Source organism: Piliocolobus tephrosceles, chromosome 4 (genome assembly GCF_002776525.5).
Source record: "Piliocolobus tephrosceles isolate RC106 chromosome 4, ASM277652v3, whole genome shotgun sequence".
In the NCBI taxonomy this organism is placed as follows: domain Eukaryota; kingdom Metazoa; phylum Chordata; class Mammalia; order Primates; family Cercopithecidae; genus Piliocolobus; species Piliocolobus tephrosceles.
In genome coordinates, this window is record NC_045437.1 from 152,588,681 (window position 1) to 152,613,824 (window position 25,144).

The window sequence follows — 25,144 nt, forward strand, 5'->3', positions numbered from 1 at the left end:
AAGCTCTAGAAGAGCCATTCTTTTCTTTTTCGTCTTTTATCTTTGACTTTCTCCACTTGAGTTTGGACTGTGCCTTACCAGAATTCTCCCAGATGCAGAGTGACTTAATCCCAGCCTGCTTGTACTCACCGTGTGTGGAAGCCCTTGAACCTAGCTAGGACAGTGTGCAAGAGTGATCATGTATGCTGCAGTGCTTATTCCCTGACACAGACCGCAGCAGTGGCTGCTAAGAGACCCCTCCCCCATGCTCACTGACCATCCCCCAAGCGGGCTCTGGTGCCTAGAGTCCTTCACATGTGTTCATGATCTTCGCCCCAGATTTGAGGTTTCCTCTCTCAGCTGCAGCCAAAGCAGTGACTCCCAAGGTTTTATCAGCTCTGGCTCATTGGTTTTTGCTTTGGCAATCCACTTTTCTGAGGCAGGGCAAAAGCAATCAGATGCAGAGAATCATTTTTCTTCCCTGCTTGGCCTGGCTGGGCAAGGGGTTGTTTGAAGGACTCATTTTGCATAATGAGTTTTCACTCAAGGTGTACTTTCACATTTTGGCAGCAATTAGGCAGTATTGTTACATTTGCAATGGGTTTTAAATATTCTAGTGCAGATAGCTACTTTTGGAGGCCTTATACTTAAAACTGTGATTTTCCCCCAAGAAATACGTAAAAATGGTAATTACAGTTAACCTGAAAAAGTGGCAAGGTCCTGAAGAGTGCTTCAAATTCCATCCATGTTATAAAGTATGTTGAAATCATTAGGGAATATCCAGTTCTTGAGACTTGCTCAAACCTTTCTTTGACATCAAAGAGAATGTGGCCTGTGAAATTAAAGTTAAAGGAACTTGTCTTTCGTTTCAGCCCTTCCCTATTGGACACACAGCCTAAGCTTCCAAGGGCTTTGTCTATTAGAACAGCATGTTCAAGTAGAAAACATTTCACAAGATTCCACATTGCCATTAGATATGATGCCATCCTCTGTATGTGGAGAGAGGATTGATAAACCACAGCTGGAAGGATGAACGGTTTGATCCTTTTTTTCTCCACTGGTGAGAATGAGTTCATCTTGGGTTATCTCTTCTCCTACCCTTGAGAATAGCAGAAAATGTTGGTAACATGGTTGTCTAAGGCTAAGAACACTTTGGTCATCAAACCTAGAAATTGGGTGCTAAATTTCCTATCTACCATCCAACCTTTAACTTAAAATCATTTAACAGTGGCTGCTGAATTTCTGACAGCACAATTCCAGAAGTTTGGGATTGTATTTAAAATTATAAATGGGGAAAGATATTGCAGAGATTGTTTTAAATTTTCTCAGTGGTATTTCATGGTAAAGAGCTCAAAGACTCCCTAACCAGATGGGTGAGAAGGCCAGTTATTCTATAAAATTAAAGCCAGAGCAAAGTGGGCAATTCTTTGAAACTAAAAATAATTTAGTGCTGAATCCTCTGGATCCAGAGGAAGCTGTTTATTTCTTAATGCTTTGGAAGATGGAATCACTGGCCAAGAAACAATATGTTCTGATTTTACTCTAAATCTAGTTTCCTAAAATCTATTTAAGGGCTTAGGTGAACTCAACAAGGATATTATAAAGCTACATAATTGAATGACACTGAGGCTGATAAAATTCACAGGAGATCGTGTCAGAGATAAACTGCATCAGAACACAGCATGGACAATAATTTAAACTAATTGTGCACTTCGATGTAAATTAGCCTCTCCAGAAGAGATACTGAGGCTTCATTTTGGACAGCTTTCTGAAACTGCAGCATGCAGACTGCCTGCCAAAAACACATATAGCAAAGCAATTGAGTACTAACTACAAAGGGACAAATCCTTAAAGATGATATGGGGATAATGCGCATGGGTGACACCTCTTCAACTTGCAAGCTGTTCAGTTTTGCTGATACAGTGGGTGTGCTGGGAAACAATGGGGTCACAGGGTGCTGACAGGGAGAATAAAGGGAGTACACGGTGGCTGTTAGCAAGGAAAGGGTTATTAGGAGTGGGGAAGAAGTTAACATAGCTATGAAGAATTGAGGGATTGAGATCCTTGCAATTTTAAAGTAATGAATTGCCTAGCCTCAGAGCATAAATTGATGCAAACCAAATGCAAGAAAGACATGGTTATGAAGAGACCAGATTGGCCAGCCTTTGTTTTTTCATCTTTCTATACCCAGAACAAATGGTATTAAGCTAAATGTACGCCTTTGGTTAATTCTAACATTTGGAAGGCCATCTATTTTTAGCTTTTGTGAGTATTGAAAAACTGGAACTGTGCACCACAAGATGCATGTCTCTATGTAAAAGAAATGTTGACAGTTGAATTATCAGCTGTTACAAACACAGAGGCTTAATCATAACTGAGAGCAGCAAGGCATCACCTATAGTATAATTGATAGCAAATACACCTTGCACTTAGAAGGTGTCTGGGTTTATATGTCAAACTAAGAAGAGCAGCACTGTTTCCATACTGGGCTGAAATGTTTTTACTGTTCCCAGTATTTAATACACACAGTTTGAAAGACAGGAATTTGAAAAGGAAATTGATATTTTTTATTACACATTAATGCATGTTTTGGGAAAAATTTCTAAGCTTTCAGTGTTTTCCTTTGTGTTTTGGGAGGTGAAAAGGAAGGCAGGTTGTTATGCAGTTATGTGAGAAGCTTTTTGAACTCTAACCTTTGTTTTCTATTTTTTCCTTATATAGGATGATTATTTCAGAAACTGGAATCCCAACAAGCCCTTTGACCAAGGTAATGGATGCAATACTTCTTGCTGTATAGTCTGTGGTAAATGTGGTTTCATTTTTCCTTCCTTGCATGCTGAGTTAATGTTCCCACAAAGGCCAGCTGGCTGTGTTATTTTATTGACTTCAGGGACTGAATTGACTGGGGTGATAGAAATTATTTTATCAAATTGGTTATTTGTCTGAGGTTATGTCTAGGGCTGATTTAAACAATTTCTTTTAATTGGCTTGACCAGTATAATCATTGATTGGTTTTGTTAAAAAAAAAAAAAAAAGTGAAATTTGATTATCAAATTAACATGGTGAACTATGGGGCCGAATGCAGTGCTTTCATTCATGAAACAGACTATACCTGGAGATGCTTCCCTAATTCACACGAACCATAAAAATGAAACTTTCTTTCTAGAAAAAGGTTAATCCTGGGAGACTTTCAAGGGTACTGCGATTTTATTTGTTAAATAACTTCTTCATGGTTTCTAAATAGAAGGCTGTTTCAGTGTCAGCTTGGGTTTGAGCATGGCCCACAGAAGGCTTTCTGCACCCCCATCCCCCCAGCAAGCAGCAAACCAGTCTCTCATGATAGCTGTTGTAAATCACTAACAATGTCCTCCTGTGAGTTATTTAAGACACAGTGAGGACCTGCCATGAATCACATCCCTTCCCCTGTTGTTCCATGTGTGGTGCTGTTGAAAATGATGGTAGATTGCACTTCATATGTTTATATGCAATTAATGCCAGAACACAATGAAACGGTATTACCTACCACATCTCAAAGTGTTCATGCTTCTGAGAATCAGCTTCAGTTCTGTACCATGAGTATTTGATGTGATCATGATGGTCAACTTGACACAAAGAAATCGAGGGAGGCTTTCATATGTAACGTGGAGGAAGGTGCTCCTTTCTGCCCTCTGCTTTGTCAGTTTAATGGGTCACTACCTCTGGATTCTGGTTTTCTCATAAGCAAAAATAGTATTAAAATTTCCATATATACATTTATCATATGTCTTGAAGTAGTGTAACATTTTTTTTCATTCATGCATGCTTGCATTCTCAAACATTTATTGAGCTTTCGCTATATACACAAGCACCAAGCCAGGTACTAGGGATAGAGCAAAAATGCTGTGTTGCCCACCCTACAGGAGCTCAGAGTGGGGAGCAGGGAAATAAATTAGTCAGCAATTGTGGCGGGATCTGTTAATGGCTGTGATGCAGGTGTGTTCAGGGAAGCATGTGAATCTACAAATGGAGCACTGTGTGTGTTTGTGTAAAGGGCAAGGTGTCTAGCAAAACCTTCCTTTGGAGGCTTTGTCTGGACTATACACGTCTTAGCAGCCTTAGAGTGGTAACAGAATTACTCCTTTACAATTCTAACAATGACTGAATCATCACAATGATTCACCCAAAAGCATATGAAGGCATTTGTAATTTAGCTTAGAAATGTTTTATTAAAAGTGATCAAAAATTTTAAAACTTTTTAATAGGATAAAACTTTATGAAGAATATTTGTAGTTAAAGAGCAACAAATTCCCTGTCTGTGCCTGATTAACAAGCCGTTCTGCAAACAACCCTACCAGGCTTTTGCTTGCAAAGGTAACTCAACTGACAGTCGCTGTGAACTGATTCTTTTTAGCTAAGAACTAGAAATAGGTTCTTGTGCTATAAGGATCAAATGTTGCCTAAATAACTGCAAAAATTACTCTTTGCCGAAGCTTGCACATGAATGCAAACACTCCTGAGGGAAGACATTTTTGCTTTTACTAATGCACGTTGGAGAAGGAATACATCAAGGTAGGTGTCATTTGCCACTTGGGATATAAATGATAGCTTCCTTTGGTTTGGGAGTTAACACAGAAATTTTGAGAACCACAAAATCACCGTCTTTAAACCTGAGCATGTAAACAGTCCAAACAAGGATTTTTCTCTCCTAGAAGTGATGGCAGCTATATCCAGCAGAGCCCCATCCTGTTCTCTTTTTCTAGTTCTGCAGGCTTGAAAACTGGGTCTGCTCAGATTAACCCTCCCAGAAAACCTTATGACTTTATGGGATATAATCAAGGACCTTAACTGAGTAGCCCCACTTTGTACCTCAGAGGTAGCTGCCGTTGGCTATTTATATACAGAACCATGAGGAGCACAGGCAGAGCCGAGAATAGCCTTCACTTAAAATATCAGCCCCAGCAGATGTCATCAATTACATTGTGTGCGGCTCAATAAAAATGGGAGGTTACTCTATCAGCGCTGACACCACTCGGTGAAATATAAACCACAGGCATGGAAGATGTAGAGCATTTCATCTTCCAGAAAATAGGAGAATTACTGAACTCCAGTGGAAGATGACAGCGAAAGAGGAGTCATTTCCTCTCCTGAGCTGAAAAAAAGAATCAAACATAGTTAAAATGGGTTTGTGGTTGAGGGAAAGTTTTAGTTTGTAGAAATAGACTTGTTGAAGTGTGTCTTCAGAATTTCAGATGACAAATATGGTTTAGGATGAGGATGGAAGGGGCTTCATGACAGAGGTGGGTGTGGAGTAGGTTTGGAATGTAGAGGGATAGGAGGGAAAGGAAGGCCCAGCACAGGGAATTCTGGTAATAGTGTAGTCAGAAAGGTGGATTTGAAATGGGTTGAGGGGACATTCCATACCGATCTGCCAAGTTTGAACTTTGTTTTCTTGGCAGTGGGGTGCCATAGAAAGTCTTTGAGCAGGCCAGTGACATGATGAGGGCAGTATTTTAGAGGATTTGGTTTGGTGACTCAACAGCTATAATTAGGAACCCAAAACATACTTGCTAAATGATGTCACTCCTCTAGGACACGGGTAACTTCCTCATGGCATCATTCATTGCCTTGGAGCCCTGGGCTCTGGCTGTCACCAGTGGTCAGCCTTATTAATTCAGCTCTCCAGCTTGACCTCTGAAATGCCCATGCAGCTTCTGATTGTCATGTTGGTATGGTGAATAGTTAGAGGACTCAAAGTATTCGAGAAATAGTTACTTAGCTGTAATTGCTCTCTCTGCTTAAAGATATTTACTAAACTTTGAACAACAGGGCTTTATGGAGCAAGTGCTATCATCATATCATTGACTCTAAGGCAGTTAGAAGAAAAATATCTCACCTGGTGCTCTCCAATGATGAGACTCAGAGTGTCTTTAACTTCTTATCTTTAAGTGAATCATTAATGCTCTGTCAGTGGAATATAATGGCCATCAACTTCAGACTTTTCTAAGAATTCTTCCTGAGATTAGGGTAAAGTGGCATAAGTAGCATATCCTTTTGTCTTGTAATGATTTAATGCCAAATCTCCTCACAGAAAGGATGGACAGGAGTTCAGAATTGACGGCAATGATTAACTCAGGTGAGAAATTTCCCTTGTGAAGTCCGCAAAGACAGACGCCCTGCAGAGAGAGTTGGGCAGGCTGCACAGTTTGAGACAGCCATGGGCCAATGCAAATGGATTTCTTATCTTGTGTAGTCAGGAGAAATAAAGGCCCCTGGATGGACCTTCAGAGAGCTGATTGAGGCTGCAGAGCTCTAGGGTGATTCCAGAACTTTTGATTGCCTCTGCCACTTTGCCCTGCCAGCACCTTCCCTTAACTGGCCCCTGACAAACCCGGGACTGCATATGAGGTTAGTGCTTCTCAGTGGGGATCTGGGTCAGCAAGATGCTTCCCCAGGAAAACCACTGATGGTCAAATCAGGGACACACATATACCCTCATCTCTTGGAGATTCACAGTGCTGCTCATTATCAACTTAAAAACTGTGAGGCATCTTTCAGTAAAGAAGACCATTTAACCTATCATTTTCCAAATTTGCCTGTGACCATATTTTCAATTTTTTCCACTACACACCTATCGGATTCTCAGAGGATGTAATGTATTTGGCATGATACACTTTGGTAAGTGCAGTCTAGGGTCCTAGGGTTAGGAGTCAGATTCTCCAAGTTTAGAATTTGACTCTGTCAGTTACTAGCTGTGTGATCCTGGGCAAGTAGCTTAACTTTTCTGATTCTAAACCTTCCTATCTGGAAATGGCAATAACGATAAGTACTTTCAATGATAGCACTGAGAAGATGAAGCAAATTAATATGCTTGGCATATAGGGAGTGCTTGACAAGTGATCAGCAAGTCATTGATTGTTTTCATTCTCTTCCTATTTAGCAGCCTCTCCTAGTGGCTTTCTACCCACTCCATTCTGGTTTTATTCCCTTCTCCTTTTGTTCCTCTCTGGTAGCCTTCCAAATTGTGATGCTCTGAAGCTCTTGGAGCTACACTGACAGTGACTCGTCTTAACTAGTGGTGGGTCATCCTACTGGTACCCTTCAGATCCCCATTACTGGAGCTGAAGAGGTTCAGGCTCTTAATATGTTCATTCCTTCCTTCATTCCATAAGCAGTTACCAAATGCCTGATGTTTAAACACACTGAACTGGATAATAGGGACGACACTAAGGAAGACCTCTCTTGGGGAACACTCCCAGTTATCCATCCTAAGAGACACCCATCCAAGGTCCTACTGGGGGTAGGGAAGTGAGGAGGGTCGATCTGGGTGACAGGGAAATGCTTAATATATTAAGTGTTTATACAGGTGACATAGGTCAGTTTTAGTTGAGGTGATGCTTTTTGCTACGCCCTGGCCTTATGCACTCTGTGCCTTTGGTATGTGGACCAGGCTCCCTGATGCTGTACAGCCAACACTTGCTGGTAACAGTTACCTTTAAAGCAAATAATAAAGGTATGGTCACAAAGATTGTCTCTTTTGCCTTTAAGTGAGATGGCTTGATGAGGGTCTGGAGGGGAATGAAAGATAGAATTTATTGAACCACAAAGCTGTTGTAAAAATAAAATAAAGGTAATGCTTTGGGGATTCATTGAATAGGGGGTGAATATACAGCGAAGTGAATTCTAACAAGATGTTTCAAAGCTTCCTGACTAGTTCTTTTAGAAGAAGAAAATGGAAACTTCTTTATAGTACTTTTGTTGAACAAAAGGATTTTTTGTGCACTGGAGGGTTGGGAAGGTAATTTATGTATATAACCACTGTACTACTTTAGAATAAAATTCTGATTGCATGAAGATGTCTCAAAGTGATGAAACACTAACAGGTTCTCTGCTGGAGCCATGGTGCACTCAGGAAAGAACCCCCCAATTTATTTGGCTATGAAGTTCCACTTGAGGAGACAAGCCACTGTAGGACAAATGGCTGAAGAGATTTAGCATGGAACTTTCCTGAGACAAGTGGGTTCCTTTAAAGTGGAATAAATGAACATTTCAGATAAAGTGTATAGATATTGGTTTTAAAGATGATGCTTTTTATTCTGGAGTGAATACTAATCATTCTTCCAAAGCAGACTGGCTGTAGATAAACCTCAGATGTTGCTGGTGATCTTCAAAGCAGCATGTGAACTTGTAGAAATTGATCTCCAGATAAAAATAAAACTCAGAGAGTCAGGGGCCCCTTTCACTCATGCTGTTCTCGTAAATAGAAGAAAAGAAAGACCTCGCCCTTTGACTTCCAGTCTATTATACCAAGATCTGGACAAACTCAAATCCTGACCAAAGCCCTGAACTATTTTGAGGCAAAAATTCTAAAACTCAAAAGGAGGGAGTTCTTCTCATGTTCCAGCTGTTTCTGGAACCGCAGCCCAGTGGATTAGCACAGCATTTGTGTTTTGCCAAGGTCTTAAAGGGTGCCTGGGGAGTCAAGATTGCTTATTTCTAAAAATCTTCTATAGAAGGGGAGTTTTCCTTCTCTAGATTAATCTGAAAATTTACATAATAGGCTTAATAGAAATCTTAAGTCCCCATAGCTTTCTTCTTAATGTGGAGTTTAGCCTCACCCCAAAAGAACCTCTGATTAGCATTTATAGGGTCTTGAAAGTTTTTCAGTTTTTTTTAAGAATTTGTTCACCTTATCTGATCCCTGGAGCTGTGAATTTTCAGAGGCAGCTGGCCTCGTTTGTGGGAAGCATCTTAATACTTTTCTCCTGTCTCCCTCATGTTTGGTCTGGTTGGTTTCTCCCTCTCACCGTTGCCTTTTCCACATAATTAGGAATATGCTTTCCCTAACGGCAACTACTCATCTTATTCACATTAACCTACTCTCTGCCCCAGACATGCACACTCAGCTCCAGCCTAATTAGCCTCTTCCCACTGCCATCTTTTCTTCTGTTTCTTGATTGTTACAATAAGATAGTTCTATTTTTAAAAATGTTTTTGGAGTATTGATTTTTAAACATTCTAATTCAGTACTCCAGGGAAGAAACAGAAAGCTATTAATTCAAATATTACTTTAACCTAGTCTCTCTGCCTTGATGTTTGATGAAATTGAATGTTTTCTCTTTTGTCTTTGTCTGCGTTTGCCTGTTTGCTTATTTTAGAGAATAAAACATCAGCTACAAAATTTGAATCTCATGGGTGCCCCTTCTTCTTTCCCATTTTCTTTTCTCTAAAGGTGACCATATCATTAATTTGCTTTTCTGTTCATGTCCTCATGTTTTTATGTCATGTAAATATATACAGGCAATGTTACATTATATGTTTTGCAGTAGAAATTAATGTTTCCCTCTCTAATCTGTTTATTCCACTTAACATTGCTTTTGAGGTACCTTTTTTGATAGTTGTAGATATAATGAATTCTTTTATGTTGTACTATTCTATTGTATTAATATATCACAATTAATTAAATTATTCCCCCACTGATGGATGTTTCTCTTGACTCCATCTGTTTTGCTATTGAGGCTACTTTTTCTTAGTATTTTTAAATGCAAATTTCTTGGCCTGAAGAATGTGGGATGCCAGGAGGAGGGCTGAGGTGGGACATGGCTCTGCCACTGTTAAAATGTGCAACTTTGGGCAAATCACATGTCCTTTCTGGACTTTAGTTCACCCATCTCTGAAATAAAGAGGGTAGATGAGATAGTTGCTGAAGTTCTTGGGAGCTATGGTAGTTAAGTTCAGGCAGAATAGTTTTCTATATATGTTTTCTCATAAAGGAAAAATGAAAAATTTGAAGCATGATGCTCTTATTTCAAAGGTTACAGTTTAGCTAATGAGTTATGAATATACTGTAACCAAAATAAAACCAATGGAATTAAATGGGCCTTTTAACCATCAGGGGTGGAAAGGGCTCAGAATAAAAAGCAAAAAAGGCCAAAGAAGTCTCTTCCTACAGAATCCTATGGGACACTGAGTTGTGGAGGAAAGAGCAAGATTTGAAAGCGCTGAAATCAAATCTTGCCTCTCCCATAAGCTTACTGTATACATTTGAGTAATTTGACTTATCCAGCCTTTCTTTTCTTTTCTTTTCTTTCTTTCTTTTCTTTTTTTACTTTCATGTGTCTTTATTTTTCATCTCTTTTCAGTGTTTTATTATTATTATAATTTAAGTTCTGGGGTACTTGTGCACAACATGCAGGTTTGTTACATAGGTAAACGTGTGCCATGGTGGTTTGCTGCAACCATCAGCCTGTCATCTACATTAGGTATTTCTCCTAATGCTATCCCTCCCCTAGCTCCCCATTCCCCAACAGTCTCTAGTGTGTGATGTTCCCCTCCCTGTGTTCATATGTTCTCATTGTTCAACTCCCACTTATGAGTGAGAGCATGCAATGCTTGGTTTTCTGTTCCTGTGTTAGTTTGCTGAGAATGATGGTTTCCAGCTTCATCCATGTCCCTGCAAAGGACATGAGCTCATCCTTTTTATGGCTGTATGGTATTCCATGGTGTACATGTACCATATTTTCTTTATCCAATCTATCATTGACGGGCATTTGGGTTGGTTCCACGTCTTTGCTACTGTGAACAGTGTCACAATAAACATACGTGTGCATGTGTCTTTATAGTAGAATGATTTATAAGCCTTTGTTTTCTTATCTGTAGAGTGGGTCTAATCATAGCTGTCTGGTAGGCCATTTGTGGAGAGATCGTATTTTCAAGGGGCCAAGGAGTGGGTATGTGGTATATTCTCTACAAAGAGCGTTTCTTCCTGCTCAGTCAGTTCTGCCAGGAACTGTGTGGGTTCCATTTCCTCACCGGGTGCTGGGGTCGGCTATGAGTTTGTGTTCTGGCTTCACTTTGACTTCATAAAGAGCTCTCAGGACTCTGTGCCCCTAGAACCAAGGAGCAAAAGCCATTCTGGGTTGTGCTCCACCCTTTGGAAGGAATCATAGTGAATGATGAAGGGTGGTAAAATTCTCCCTGCAATTATGGGGCACTACAGCTTTCTAATACTGTGTTGAAGAGGTTCTTTCAGCATGAACGAATCCATTTTAAAGACATGTTTATTACCTTTCCCGAAACTCATAAAATGTGGTGTTAGTTTTATAAAAGGGGAAAAAAACCTTCCTGTTAATCCACCTGCTAGAACAACAGTCCCTGAATTAATTATATTGTATTTGTTGAGTCCTAATGAACCAGCCTTGGTTTGGGAAAATTCTCAATAGGGAAAAAAATGTCAGCTGAATTTTAAAATCAATCAATAATGCTGTTAAATTTTTCTCATTTGAGAACGTAGAATGGATTATTGCGTTTTCCCAATCAGGAGATGGCTGCTTGGAGAAAAACGTGCAGGCATCACCTGGGTTCTCTATACCTTTCAGGCCCGAGATGGGGGTTTTGTTTTGTTAAACTCCTCAATTGTATTATGTAGCAATTAACTGCTGGAAACCTGTTAAATGTTCATTCTGCCCCAGAAACCATGCCTGATGAAAGGCAATGTGGTATAGTGGAAAGGCCCTGGGGCTTTGCAGCCTCAGAGAATGGGTTCATTTCCTAGCTCTTCCCTCTAATAGCTGTATGTACCTAAGTGGGTGCCTCAGTTTTCTTATCTGTAACATAGAAATTATGACATTTATTACACATGTGGCATGAGGGGTAAAACTCCTGATTCAATCTCATAATGAACATGAGAAAGGCAAGGAATCTTTGGCAGGAGATAGAGTACTGCTGTCTTCTTCTGGTGTTTCATATTGGGAAGGATCTTAGCGGTTTTTGATGTCTCTGCCTATTCTACCAGGATGTGGCCTCACTGATCAGTTAATCACTGAATCAAGAGCTCACAGATCCCCGCGGAGGTATGTGTTGGTCACAGGCAGGACTGTGGAGGGGAGTGTGACAGTGCTCTCCTCAGGGGGCATGTGGTCTACAGAGCCAAGAGACACACATGAAATAAAGTCACTCAGAAGATGTGTTTGAGGTGCCCTGACAGAAGCTGGCAGAGTTGGGGCTCAGGCCAGGGATTAGTCCTTCCTGGTTGAAGGTTAGGAAAAGGATCCTAGAAGAGGTGGCCTGGGGTCCTTTCTGAAGATGGGCAGGTGTTTAGAGGTAGAGAGGAGAGGGAGCATCTGGTGGGGAGAAATATTTTCTGATAGCTGATTGCTCAGTGCTACAGAAGTGAAATCTGATCATGCTTTGGTCCTTTGGGGCTTCTGTTCTAATACCATAGGCCAGGTGGCCTACAAACAGTAGAAATTTATTTCTTACAGTTCTGGAGGCGAGAAGTTGGAGAGGAGGGTGCCAGCATGGTTGGGTGCTGGTGAGGGCCCTCTTCCAGGTTGTGGATGGCCATCTTCTTGTGTCCTCATGTTGGGGGAAAGAGAGCTCAAGAACTCTCTGGGGTTCCTTTGATAACGGCACTAATCACATTGAAGAGGGTTCACCCTCATGACCTAATCACCACCCACAGGCCCTACCTCTAATGCTACCACATTGGAGAAAGGATGTCAACACATAAATTTTGGGGGGACACAAATATTCAGTTCATTGCAGATAGGATGCTGCTTTTAAAAATACTTTTGTTAAGAGATATGAAGGAAATGTCAACCATTACTTTAGTAGGCTGTTTCACTTTTTCCCTTTGTCTCAAGTCTCATTCTGCTGGGTACCTTGAAACACCCAGAGCAGGACTGTAGATAGCAAGGTGGGCCTGATGCAGTAACCCTGGGAGTGGTGGGACTGGGACAAACGAGCACCCATACCACCGGCAGAAAGCAGCACTGACCCAGCTCTAGCTGATGATGGTTATGAGGGCTTGGGTCAGCATTGTAAGGACTACAGATTGCTCAAAAGGAGCTGGGAATGAAGATTTGTTTTTGTGTGTGAAACCAAATTCTTCAGTGCTGGAAAATCAATTATTAAAAAAATACAGCAGGAGGGTAGATGTGCCTTTGGGCTGTTTGTGGCTTCTCTTCTTGTCTTTTGCTTGTGGCCTGCGTGCAATGGAGGTTGATCCATCCTTGGGGTCCCTCTGACTTGGTGCAGCTGCATGGCCCTTGGGGTGGAGGCAGTGCCTCGCAGAGTTGGAGACAGACTGCCTGAGCGGAAGTTGTCTTTGTTGGGACTGTACTCAGAGACCACAGGAGGCCTGCAGTGATTTGAATGCCACACAAGCCTGTGTTGGAAATCTAATCCCCAATGCAACAGTGTTGAGAGGTGGGGCGTAGGGGAGCTGTTTAGGTCATGAGGGCTCCACCCTCATGAATGGAGCCATGCCTATCTATTATAAAAGGACTTGAGGCTGTGAGTCTGACCTCTTGCCCTCTGTCACCATGTGACACCTGCCACCATGTCCTGAGGCAACAAGACGGCTTTCACCAGATGCAGCCCCTTGATCTTGGACTTCTCAGACTCCAGAACCATAAACCAAATACATTTCTGTTTGTTGTAAATTACCCAGTCTGTGATACTCTATTATAGCAGCACACAATGGACCAGTACAAGGCCTAAAGCCACTTGTAATAAGCATGAGAGCCTGAATTGCTATTTCTGTGTGGCCTCTATCACCTGGAGATGGACTGGTTTAGCCTTTAAAAGAGGGAAACACAGCCCATGCCCTCATACATGCACACATGCACAAGTCTCATACTCAAAAATCCATGCAGAATATGGTGCCATCATTATTTAGAAACATGCCAGTTCCCAAAGAACAGAAGTGGAACCCATGTGATCTCAAGAGTGATGATGTGAGGTGCTGAGTTTCCTTGCTGTCAGGAGGGTGTGGGTAGTTCCATGGGCACTGGCAGCCTGGCCAGGAGGAACTGCTTAGCAGAGGATGGGTGCTATGTACAGTAAATGGTCCTGCACTGCTCGTCTTTTTCTTTGGCTCCAAAATTCATGGTAGAAAGGGATAGAGAAGGTGGAAAATGTCAGTTGTAGTCATTGCCAAGTCAAGACAATCCCTAATTAGGTGAAAAATTGTCCTCCGAGCCCACTGGAGCCACTGTGACATTTAGGTCCTAAATTTGCCCAGGGTTGTGCCACTCTCAGGCCCTTGCCCTGAACTCGGCTCTAGCTCCCCCTCTCCTTTCCTAACTTCAATACGTGGTGATCAGTGCACTTGAGTTCTCCTGCTGCCTTCACTTCACGTCCATGAATGCTCACTTTCCCTGCAGGAACTTACTTGAACTGTAACTCAGTGGTCCTTGGATCTGTAACCAAATATATGATAACCTGTTATGTCTTTTTGTTTTTGTCTTTGCCTCATTCACCAAAAAGCAACTTATAGGCATGTATGTGTCAAGTGATAACACGAATAGATGAAAATGTTTGAGTATAAGAAAAAAAACTGGAGTGTAAGTAAATTAAAGGCAGAGCAAAGCCATGCTATGTATGCTGTTACTCCATCACATGCCCAGTCAGTTTCTGTACACTTCTGTAACTGGGCTCAGAGCTTCCTAACAAAGCAAAGAAGGACACACAGAGCACTATGTTTCCACGATGTGTAAACAAGGCAGATATTCAGGAGAATTACAGGTATTTATAGTAGTGAGGCCAGAGATGCTTTCCTCCTGTGGGTTCTCAGAAAGGGGTTTGTCAGGGTGGACCGTATTCCCGCCAGTATCTGGTAGTGAATACCCCAGTAAGCGTTTATGATTACTTCATCCAAGATCTTTCAGTATACAATGATGCTTAGCGCCAAAGTACAGTCCTATAAATCAACTCAATAATTCAGAGTGCACTGAATTCTATAGGGCTGGCTTAATACATGGATGAAATCGACAATATCAGGAAAAATGGTTGGCCTGCATCGCCATCAGGGAATACTCTGATTGTTTTGTTGCTGGTAACTGATTAGCATTGGGAACAGAGAGTTCTGGGCTTTTCCTGGCAGGAACAAGGAGTTCAGATGATCTGTGCTGCCAATTAATGGAAGCATATAGTTCTTCTCTCTTCAGCCAAGTGGCAGGCAGAGCCAGTCTTGTTGGTTAGACATTCAGAATCCAAACCAGAGCTTTGATGCCTGACTACATAGTTACCTTCCTTCATGGTAATACTGTAGATTAGTTCGACCCCACAGGCAAATGAGGGATTAAGAATGTCAGCATTCTTCCCTATCGGCCACCAGGACCAAGGGCAGTGTTATGTGGAGCTACGCAGTGTAGTGTGGACTTTACGTGGGTGGAAATGCTTTCCTTGCACACATACGTTCATATTTACATCTATTTCTCAAATGTGTGTGGATGCTGATGTGATCAATAAAATCCACATCTTATTTACAGACATTAGCAAATCCATATTAGATCTTGTCGTACAATTCTCAGCAACTAACAGAACGATTAGCATGATAGCTATCTTTGGAGGAGTCAAGTGGAGGTGGAGTTTATAAATTTTTTTTTGACAGTGGAAAGGGTTCCTCATGGTGGAAGAATTTGGGCACATTACTACAGTGCATACATGCAGGAGTTTCATTTTGTAATGTTTTCAAGCAGGTATTATGAAACAGTCATAAAAAATACCAATAGAAACCGACAGAATGCCTAATTTAAGCCACATCTCTTTGCGGTGACCCTGCTAAGATAAAATTATTTGTAGGAGAAAAATATACCCTTGGGAAATATATAATTTTTGGATATAAGCCATGTAAATGTTGACAGGCATCTAATAATTATGATTTTTGCTTTCAGCGAGGTCGATCCTGAGTTGTTCTATCAGTGATTAGGCAGCAGAAGAAATTCCCAGTTTGTAATGATAAAATTATACTGTCAGATTAAAAGTGAGCATCCATCATTCTGTTCTCATAGCAAGGCACAGATTCCTTCACCCAGAAATTGTTTCAAGCGCTTTATGAATAGTTTTAAAAGCAGGGGTAGCATGGTGAGACACCTAGAACTGGGGGCAGCCTCAACATAAGCTGGTGCAGTGTGTGGACATTTGAACTCCTTCGGACGTAATAGCCATACCTGGATATTTGTAGGCTGCTTATAGGGAGTTGAGGATTCTATTTGGTTCCAAAGGGTAGCCCTGGAATTAGTGGGTGGCAGTTGCAAAGGGATGGCTTTGGCTCAATCCAAGTATGGCATTTTCTTATCCCAAGCTGTGTGAGGATAAGGTAGGCTGCTATGGAGGAGACTGAGCCACCGTTCCTGGGATGTGTACATGTAAGAGTAGACAGCCACATGGCTGGTTTGATGTGGGGGAATTAAACATTGGACAAGGACGGAGACACTATTGAGATTGTTTCTGACCTTGAGTTTAGGCAGTTCTGTGATAAGGCAGGTCTGTTGAGAGGTGATAATTTATTTTATACAATGACTCCCCATAGAATTTCCTCAAATAGCCTGTCTAATTGATATGTCTGAGGTAGATTCAGTTTACCAAAGTTATGTCTATGCAGCTTTGCAAGAATATCTAATAAGTAAATTAGGTCAATCTTTCACAACTGAAGCTTCATTCATTGCAAATACAAGGGAGTAAGAAAGAAAAGTGGCAGAATTACTGGATGTTCCTAGTAAAGTAACCTGCCCACTCATTGTAGAGCTTCAGTTTCATGAATTTAGAACTAACCTATTGCTCTGAGTGGATTCTATTGTTTTTGGTAAGAAAAGCAGGGGAATAAATGACGTTGGTGCCCCATTTTGTCTATTCAGAGCTATAGACGCAGGCGTACATTTCCAAATGCAGTGTGACTTCTCCCTGTGAGGCTCATGAAGAGGGACTGTTGTCCTCTAGAAAAGGAAGTGCTTTTGCCTGACATTCAGGTGCTTGGGGAGGCAAGTAGCAGGTGAGTAAAGAATGGCATAGGAAGTCATTGTCTTTACAGAGTAGCCACTGAGGACCTGGAGGGGTAGGTTAGATCCCTGCAAGTCCCTAGCCGTGTCCCTACCAGTGTGCTGTTGTCCAGCTTCGAAGCATGGAGCCGTATCCGCAGATCCCATGCCACAGCCCCAGAGGGCTTGCTCTTAGGAATTCCTACCCTTCTGATGTAGCTCATGTTGTTTGAGAATGGAAGTGCATGCCAGATTAATTGTAGTTTTCTTAGTGTAGCAAGTAACGACTTCTTACATTTTTAGAACGTTATGCTATCTCAGACACCAAAGAAAGGCCCTACCACTCTCAGATGAAGAGGCATTATGATGTGTTTGGAAGCTATGTGACTAGTGTTTATATCTGGTCAACCTGAGCTGGCCTGCTCTGGAAGAGAAAGGGGAAGAACTGTTTCTGTCTCCAGGGACGTTCAGGCTGAAGTATGACAGGGCAGGGATTGGTCAGGAAAGATAATGCCTGACATTAGGTAACTCATGCTCTAGGAACTTTTGTGTACAGTATTCTCAGTGGCTGCTGTGTGATCATGACTGTCATGCACATTTTTCTCCTTTGCTCTGTATTGCTCTACATGTGTACCATTTTTCTTAGAACTGTGCTTTCCTCCATGAGTTTGATTCTTCAAATGTGCCAAATGGAAAATGATCCTGCTGGTATAAATTTCCAGATAGCATGGGGAGAGGTGGGAGAATTGTAATTAAGAAAGTGAATTAGGCTGGGTGTGGTGGCTCACGCTTGTGATCACAGCACTTTGGGAGGCTGAGGCGGGTGGATCACCTGAGGTCAGGAGTTTGAGACCAGCCTGGACAACATGGTGAAACCCCGTCTCTCTTAAAAATACAAAAATTAGCTGGGTGTGGTGGCAGACACCTGTAATCCCAGCTACTCAGGAGGCTGAGGCAGGAGAATTGCTTGAACCCGGGAGGCAGAGGTTGCAGTGAGCCGAGATCGTGCCATTGCACTCCAGCTTGGGTGACACGTGAGACTCCGTCTCAAGAAAAAAAAAGAAAAATGAATTAGAGTTCCCCTCTTGGTTATTTAGCTGTTCCTTTAAGAGCTCACTATATTATAATAATTAGCACACAGTTTGCCCTACAAGAGTCTGCACACATTCTCTTTCCCTGGCTTAGCATATTTCTGGCCCCTTCCTGTGTCCTCTCCAACTCATTCTTGAGGTGTTGGTTTGCATGTTACTAACTCAGGAAGCTTTCTCTGATTGACCATAGACTAGATTAGACCGCCCTCTCCTAATATGCCATGCTTTGCATTGTTACACAATTGTAATTTAATAATTTGAAAGAATTATTTGCTACTCATCCTTGTCTAGATTGTGCTTTCCCTGGGACCAGGCTTACATCTTTATATCTATCTTGTGCCCTGCTGTATTTCCAGGGTCCAGCATAGGACTGGATGCAAAGTAACTGCTGAGTTAATAGCTGTTGAATAAGTAATAATTACCACTTATTGAGCACCTGCTGCATGCCTGTACTACTACCCCTCTTGTCAATATTTGTGTGTGTGCACGTGTACACAATCTTGAGTGCTGATCACTCTATAAAGCATGATTGTACCAATTTTACCACTGAGAAACTGGGTTCAAATCCTGAGATCCCTCAGCAGCTTTTAAAAGGCGTCAAAAAATTCATATGTGGTCATCTGGAAAAGTATCTTTGATATGATAAGTATAGAAAAGCAAAAAGGCCAGGCACAGTGGCTCATGCCTATAATCCCAGCACTTTGGGAGCCCTAGGCAGGCAGATCGTGAGGTCAGGAGGTCAAGACCAGCCTGGCCAACATGGTGAAACCATATCTCTCCTAAAAGTACAAAAATTAGCTGGATGCGGTGGTGAGTGCCTATAATCCCAGCTACTTGGGAGGCTGAGGCAGGAGAATTGCTTGAACCCAGAAGGTGAAGGTTGCAGTGAGCCGAGATTGCATCACTGCACTCCAGCCTGGGCAACAGAGCAAGATTCTGTCTCGAAGAAAAAAAAAATCAAATAATGTGTCTAATATGATTCTAATTATGTCCAAGTGTTTATGTATGTATATATCTGACAAATGCTTGTATTTGCATATAAAATACCTGAATCAGTACCAAATTGTAATGTACTATCTCTGAGGAATGGGCTGAGAGGGGTATGAGGAATTTACTTTTTGCTTCATAATTTTTTTGTGCTGTCTATCTAAACATTTTACTGTGAACTCTCTTCCTCTTTAAATAAGAAGCAAAGGGGGAAAAAAAAGAGTCTGGGCCAAGCTTAACCAGTTGGTGTGGTGGCCGAAAGGGATTTGAACCCCAGTCCATCTGGCTCTGAAGGTTGTGTTCTGTTTTTGACCCCCTTTATGTATCTAGGACAGTGGTTCTCCGCTGGGGAGATTTTGCCCATCAGGGGACACTGGGCAAAGTCTAAACATTTTTGGTTGTCATAATTTGGAGAGCGGGGGCTGCTACTGGCTTCTGGAGAGCAGAAGCCGGGGATGCTGCTCAACACCCTCCACTGCACAGGATAGCCCCACAGCAGTGACCTCATGTCAGCAAGCAGAGGCTGAGCAGCCCTCCTCTAGAGAGGTTGCCTATCTTACAGGTAAGGAAATGGTGGCTCAATTAAGTCAGTGTATAGGGCAGAAATCAGCAAATTTATTTTTGTGAAAGGTCAGATAATAAATATTTTTGGACTTTGGGATCCATATGTGTTGCAACAACCCAATTTGGCCTCACAGAGGGAAGCTGCCATTATAATATGCAAATGGGTGGGTGTGGCTGCATTTTAATAAAATTTTATCTGTCGAAACTGAAATTTAAATTTCATAAAATTTTCATGTATTATGAAATATTGTTTTAGGTTTTTCACCTACCTTAAAATGTAAAAATTATTCTTAACTCATGGGTTATATAAAACAGGTGGCAGGCCAGATTTAGCTGTGGGCCATAGATTATTGACTCCTGATTTATGGTCACCTGGAATCAAGGTTCCAATCCAAGTGTGTCTTCTGAACCAGGTTTTAATCTCTGCTTTAGTGCTCCATAAAAATTTGTCCATCAATACATAATTTTTATAACGTAGTATTCTGTGTGGTGTACTTCTGAAATACTGTTATTTATTTAACCATGATTCCATTGTGGGATTTATTTCTAGTTTTTGGTTATTACCAAAAATAGTTCATTCAATATGCTGTAATTAAATCTATCATGCATCTATAAAAATTCTGTGAGATAAATTCCTAGAAGTGAAGCCACTGCATCAAAGGAAATGTGCATTTTTGATAATTAATGTTTTCCTTATGTTAAATCTCAAGCAAATTATTTGCCTGAGCCATGAATGTCCACAAAGAATAGCATTACTGGTGGGAAGATTGACTCCTTCCTGCCTCCATTAATGCTTCCAGTTGTCTGTTGTTTTCTGTTTGGTGGGAAAACAGATTGTGTTTGTTGTTTTCTGTTTGGTGGGAAAATAGATTGTGTTTCATCTTCAAAAGAGTTTGTAGAGAATTAGTACATGGTGACGCTAAGGTTTTGGGCTCCAGATCTCATCATGATCTTTGACATCTGTTTAAAGAAAAAGTCACCTTTTCTTTGATAACATAAGAAATGTTTTCTGGGCCTCCTTGGCCAAGATTCTTAGATGGGGAAGCAACAATGCTTTGTGAAAACCATAATCTCTGTAAATGATCCTCAAAGCCTAAGGGAGGATTGTAAATAGCTTATACATCAGTTGATGTCTACTGATTTTGACCACTGACTATATTCCAGCTTCTCCACTAAGCCCTTTATATGAATCATCTCTTTGAATGTGCATGATAAACATGTAAGACTGGTACTATTCTCGTCCCTATCTGTGTGGATAGGGAAACTGAGGTTCAGAGAGGCCCAGGGTCAGAGAATGAGGAAATGGTAGGGCTAGGCTTCGAACACAGCTGACTTCAAAACTCTGTTTTTGATCACTAGTCATCTCAAAATTTTGTAAGTATTAATTTACTGCATGATAGAGATCAATGAATGGTTCTGAGGGAGCCACAGAAGTAGCTGTTGCTTCTGCCTTCTGCTTCACAGCTAGACATAGCAAAAACAGGTGTTTCTACCAGACTGAGTTTTGAGGACGGGATGGTGGGTCACTTACACCTATATGACCCAAGTACAGAAAGGTGCTCAACAAATGTTGACTAACTGAACAAATCAATGAATGAATTTGACACATACACATAAAATAGGAGATATATTAAGGCTTTATAATATCAGGGGCTAAGTAGTAGGGTATAAAGATTAAGATGTTATAGATTTTTAAGGGAAAAGAGGGCTTAGAAAGTATATTCTTCTCTATATTCCCTCACTTAGTAATGAGATCAAAAGAACAGTAAATTTTATTTTTAATATGTTAAAAGTTTGTTGGTAGCTAATCCTTCACCTCTAAGTTATATGTAGGGAAATAGGTAAGAACAGTTAACCCAAAGCCTTTTGCATCTAAACTTTTATCTAAAACTGCTGTATTTTAGATAAGTTTGTTTGTCTCAACCAAAGCTCATGTTGAAATTTGATCCCCAATGTTTCGATGTTGGGAGGTGGGGCCTAATGAGTTTTGGGGGCACATCCCTCATGAATATCTTGGTGCTTTTACCCAGGTAGTGAGTTCTTATGAGACTGATTAGTTCTCATGGAAATGGATTAATTCCTGCAACAGTGGGTTGTTATGAAACCTAGGCCACCCCCTCAGGTTTTCCTCTCTTCCCCTTTGACCCCCTCTGCCATGTCATGCTGCAGCTGAAAAGCCCTTACCAGACTCTAGGGCCATGCCCTTGAACTAAGCCTGTAGAACCTTGAACTCAATAAACTTCTTTGCTTTATAAATTACCCAGTCTCAGGTATTCTTTTATAGCAACACCAAATAGACTACAAGATAAGCAGGTTTTTTTTAAGTGCTCTGCAAATCTATTTGGTGATAATTGGTTGTGTAGCTGGGGTCCAGAATAGGTGTATGTTGTGTTTTCTGCACTATGGTTGATTATGGATACATAAGCAGAAGAGAGATTGCAAAGAAATTACACAATTTGCGTTAATTCCATAATCATAGGATGATATGGGTACTCACCATAGCAAGGCCATAATTTCTGCATGGCTGGTAGTACCTGAATCAAGGGGGAGTCTAAACCTTGTATGTTTGCCACTGACCTGCACCAGGACTGAGTGACCTAAAGGATCTCCTCCAGCTCTCGGTGCAAGAACTGAGCTTGCTACTTGCCAGGTCCTGGGCCAGGCCCCATTTTCATCTCCCGCTTTCCTTCACAGTGTCCTCCTCTGCCCTTTCGTCACTCTGGCACATGGGCCTTTTATCCATGCCTTGTTCATAGCCTCTGCCTGCCATGTTCTGCCTTCCCTCTGTGGTTTCTTCTTTACCCTGGTTGATATCTCTTCATCCTTCAGATAGTTTTGCAGGTTGAGTGAACTACTTTAGATGTCCTCCAAACTGCAGGGTTGTGGTACAGAAGTGTCCTGAAGACATGTGAGGATATGTGCTGTAATGCTGATCCTGGGCTCCACCCACAGAGATTAGATTCAGCAGGTCTGGGATGGGGCTTCTGATTTAGGTGATCTAATGACCCACCTGAAGAATGAGTGTAGTAGAAGCTCCAGGCATGTGACTCAGTGCAGCTGCCAGAAACTCACTCTGTGATTTTCAGCTTGTTTGGGGGTTCCTGCTTCTACCCTTCATGTGCCACGCCACATGTTGGGCAAGGTTGCTTGGACAATTTTAGGCTGAATGTGTGACAGAATGAGATCTAGGGTAGTGGGTGGAAGTGGTCATTCATGGCAGATTCCAAGGTGAAGACCCCCTCAGGTCACACTGTCCTTACCCATGTCAGGGCCATCAATTTTAGAGTCCATCATTACAAAGTGAATAGCAAAGTTGGAGATATGAGAAGCAGTGAAATGTGGAGATGGCAGTGGAAGCTCTGGAAGCCTTGATGGAAAGTTGAACTGAGGATGTTTAATTTAGGAAAATGCCAATGTAGTAAGGGGGAGTAGGAGAAAATATGTTCTATTTGATTCTAGGAGGTAGAACTAGTCTTAATGGATGTAGGTTATAGGGAGGTCAACTTTATCTTGATAGAAGGAAATGTCATATCATAATGACAATAGTAATAGATGGCAGGCAGTTTACTGGTCACTTTATAGATAGTGTCTCTAAGATTTACAGCATCACTGTAAATAGTTACTATTACTCTAGCTTTACAGATGATGGAACTGAGTCTCAGAGGTAATTAAAAAGGTTGCTAAGGATACACAGTGATTAAGTGGGTAGTGACAATTCAAATATTGGTCAGATTCACTTTAAAACTTGAAGTGTGTCCACTCTGCTCTTTCCTCTCAGTAAGTAGAGTTGACTATAATGATGGGCTGCTTATAGGGGGATTGACATCCCATCACTAACTGTTCAAGTAGGACATGGAGGACAACTAAGAAATCCAGAGAGAAACCTTTCCCAAAGATGTTCCTAGTCCTGTTAATAGGTGTTAATAGTTATTATATGCATGCATGCTGGTCAGAGAAGCTGGGTCAACATTAGTTTAAACATTATTAGACATCTTTCTTGCTGGACTTCACAAAGCCTTTTATATGTCAATAGACAGGCAGCATATACAGTGATTCCCAAACTTATTTAATCATGGATCCCGTTCTTAAATAATATCTCAAGACAGTTCTTTTTTTTTTTTTTTTTTTTTTTTTTTTTAACAAATGCAGCTGTGAGAAAATTCATGCTGCAGAGAATTCGTGATTGGGCCATCTAACCATACATCCCTTGAGGTTTGAGGTTGTGGATGTCTCTGTGATTCAATTCCAGAACGCTCTGTGCACTTTTGCAAAGCGGGAGCTCTCCATGCCTGGGCACTTTCATCTGGAACTTGTGCTTTTCTGACTCCCACTAAGTTCTTGATGCTTTTATTGCCCTCAATTTTGCTTTCATTTTTAAGGAGCAATATTGAATGTTTCATGAATTCCCTCCTCTGCTATGTCCTTAACTATTGATTAGAACCAACAATTGGCAAAATAATCATTTGAGGTATAATTATTTCTTATAAATGTTATATGAGTACTAGGAAATGGCCTGTAAAGTTCCAGAAAGTCATAGAAAGATACACTTACATCCATGTGTTTCTAAAACCAATTATTTTTCTAAAATTACTTTTCGGGTTGGCTATGAAGTTGAAAAGATGATTGATTTTTTTTAATACTGGCGTCAAGGAGAATCCTAGTGAAATATGATGTGTTTACTATGAATTATGTTAGCTCTCACCTGGCAGTTTAATGCCAGTAATATTTATTTTCTCCTTTTAGTGGGACACGTGGTCATGTTCACTAATACCTTCTTAATTTTGTGGAGGATGGGGTGGGAGGGAGAGAGTCATTATCTTTGTTATTCAAATCTGTAGAGGATTATTTTGTATTACTCAGAGTTTAAAATCAACCTTTGAAATTTTCATCCATTTCTATGAGCAATTTTCTCTTATTAGGTAGAGGTAAACTTTGTTTACCTCTAATAATACTAATAATAAAATTAGTATTTAAAAACCAACAAAGATCTTTGAAAGAGTCTGCCCTCCCCACTCGGTAGGGGTTTTGATCTTTGGTTCTTATGTTGGAGGGCACTAGGCCAAGGTGACAGAAACTGGCATGATAGAGTGCGTCGGGTGGGAAACAGGGTGCCCAGGTACCAGCAGGCTCCCAGCACCTTGCCTTAAGGAGTTATTTGCAGTCATAGATAGGGTTGGTAGCCCCAGTTCCTTTTTTTCTGGGTGTGAGCTCTTTCCATTGAGGGTGGAAAACAATCTTGATGGTCAGTGTCAAGTGGGACTCTGTCGTCTGGCGGGATGCTACTAAATTAAGGCCCACAGATTTCACATTCTCCTGACTTCAAATTCAAAATTGATTACTGTGTTTATTTATTTATTTATTTATTTATTTATTTATTTTTTTATTATACTTTAAGTTCTAGGGTACATGTGCATAACGTGTAGGTTACATATGTATACATGTGCCATGTTGGTGTGCTGCACCCATCAACTCGTCAGCACCCATCAATTCATCATTTATATCAGGTATAACTCCCCAATGCAATCCCTCCCCCCTCCCCCCTCCCCATGATCGGCCCCAGTGTGTGATGTTCCCCTTCCCGAGTCCAAGTGAGCTCATTGTTCAGTTCCCACCTATGAGTGAGAACATGCGGTGTTTGGTTTTCTCTTCTTGTGATAGTTTGCTAAGAATGATGGTTTCCAGCTGCATCCATGTCCCTACAAAGGACGCAAACTCATCCTTTTTTATGGCTGCATAGTATTCCATGGTGTATATGTGCCACATTTTCTTAATCCAGTCTGTCAC

At 41.2% G+C, this 25,144-nt stretch overlaps 1 protein-coding gene across 2 annotated transcripts in view; it reads left to right on the forward strand.

The window, feature by feature from the left end:
- The window catches only part of SPOCK1 (SPARC (osteonectin), cwcv and kazal like domains proteoglycan 1), a 513,777-nt gene that overhangs the window by 220,879 nt on the left and 267,754 nt on the right, over nt 1–25,144 (forward strand). For both annotated transcript variants that reach the window (XM_023195680.1, XM_023195688.1), the window contains one exon: nt 2,701–2,746. In XM_023195680.1, the coding sequence (XP_023051448.1) occupies nt 2,701–2,746 (46 nt within the window). The remainder of the gene's footprint in view (nt 1–2,700; nt 2,747–25,144) is intronic.